Source organism: Octodon degus, unplaced genomic scaffold, assembly GCF_000260255.1.
Source record: "Octodon degus isolate 3935 unplaced genomic scaffold, OctDeg1.0 scaffold00027, whole genome shotgun sequence".
Taxonomy (NCBI): domain Eukaryota; kingdom Metazoa; phylum Chordata; class Mammalia; order Rodentia; family Octodontidae; genus Octodon; species Octodon degus.
The window spans coordinates 17,179,830-17,181,585 of NW_004524603.1; the positions used below are offsets into that span (position 1 = coordinate 17,179,830).

The 1,756-nt window shown below is 47.6% G+C and overlaps 1 protein-coding gene across 1 annotated transcript in view; it reads left to right on the forward strand.

Moving 5' to 3' along the window:
- The window catches only part of Svopl (SVOP like), a 55,352-nt gene that overhangs the window by 29,300 nt on the left and 24,296 nt on the right, over window positions 1-1,756 (forward strand). Inside the window, exon 10 of the mRNA XM_012514219.2 lies at window positions 1,536-1,609. Within this exon, the coding sequence (XP_012369673.1) occupies window positions 1,536-1,609 (74 nt within the window). The remainder of the gene's footprint in view (window positions 1-1,535; window positions 1,610-1,756) is intronic.

The following is a 1,756-nucleotide window of genomic DNA, read 5'->3' on the forward strand; positions in this document are numbered from 1 at the left end:
GTGTTAAGACAACGAAGCCCAGAACTCCGCGGGTCCCTCCTGGTCTCTCTGGAAGGCCTGTGACTCTTGGGAGAAGAGCAGGTTTTCAAGTGTGCAGCTTCCAGAACATTGTGAGCTTTCCATAAAAAATGTATCACCACACAGTCTTAGGTTACCCATCCTTACTGATTTATTTATTTTAAGTACTGAGTAGGCTCCAGCCACAGCTTAGAAGTCTTGCTAACTTCAGAGATGCGGGAACTTGCACTGTATTTGCCCTTCAAACTCGCTGTTCTCATACACAGGCTTTATTATTGTCTTTACATGTGAGCCTTTCTTTTAATGTTAATTGAAATGAACCCCCCTTCTGTTTTCCGAGTCAGTCTCTCTGTCTGTCTGTCTGTCTGTCTCTTTTTTGTATTTAGTACAGGGTCTATGGGGTCTCACTACACAGATTGGACGCGTAGTGATTCTCCTGTTTTTCGTCTCCCAAGTGCTGGGATTACAGGCGTGCACTGCCACGTCTAGTCTTAATCACTGTCTCAGTGTGCCCCGGGAGTGGGGCTGGCATGGCACGCAGGGGATAGAACCCTGGTCCCTGAGCCTGCCGAAGCAGGAGCTTTAATCCGCTGAGCCATGTGGCTGGCCCTATCCAAGTCTTGCTTTCTACAGTGTCTCTTCCCTTCCTTGCCCTGGGCAGCATGGTGAGGAGGGAGAAGTGGGCAGGGTCAGATCCTAAGTCCACTGAGTTCTGCCCCGTGGCCAAAGAGTGGCTGAGATGAATATGTGGAGGGAAGTTATACACCGAGTTGGGTCAGGTGTGCAGTGGAAATGGAGTGGTTATTTTCCCTCTGTCCTGCTACCTTATGTATTCTTTATTATTATTATTTTTAATGTATTTTAGGGAAGGTCTACAGGGTGTTCAGGGTCTCACTACTAGATCTGACTCATAGTGATCCGCCTGTTTACAGCCTCCCAAGAGCTGGGACTACAGGTGTGTGCCACCACGCTTAGTCTCAATTGCCATCTCAGCGTGTCCCGGAGGTGGGGCTGGCACAGCAGGCATGGGAATTGAACCCCCAGCCCCTGAGCCTGCTTGCAGGCACTTTAATCCACTGAGCCATTTGGCTGGCCCTGTGTTACGTATTCTTGCTTTGTTTACTTGCTTACTTTTTGGGGGCACAGGGGATTTGAGACAGTATCTTACTATGTAGTTCCATCTGGCCTTCAAATTTGGAGCAATTCTCCTGCCTCAGTCTCCCAAGTGCTGGGATTATAGGCGTATGCTACCATGCCCAGCTTTCTTTTCCTGTTCTTTTTCTTGTGGTGACACAGGACAGGACCCAGAGCCTTTGCCCTGAGCTGCTTACTTTTTTGAAGTGCTGAGGTGCTCAGACTTGCGATGCTCCTGCCTCAGCCTCTCGGAGTGCTGGGATTACAGGCATGTGCCACCACACCTGGTTTATTGTTGTTTACTGTAATCTACAATATTGCAGAAATATCCGCCTGTCTCTAACCTGGTAAATGTATTCTCTCCCCTACTTTCATTACTCTAGGATAAAAGGGGAAGATTTGCAGACCTGTTGGGTGTGAAATACTTAAGGACTACCTTACAGATCTGGGTCATATGGTAAGAACACAGTTATTTCAACATCAGTGTTAAGCACAGTAACACTTCAGTTCACCAGCACTCTGACTAGCAGCTAATTCAGTTCACAAACAAAAACATTCAGCACAAGTTTGCTTCTGTTTGCAAACTCTGCACTGGGTGAAGAAC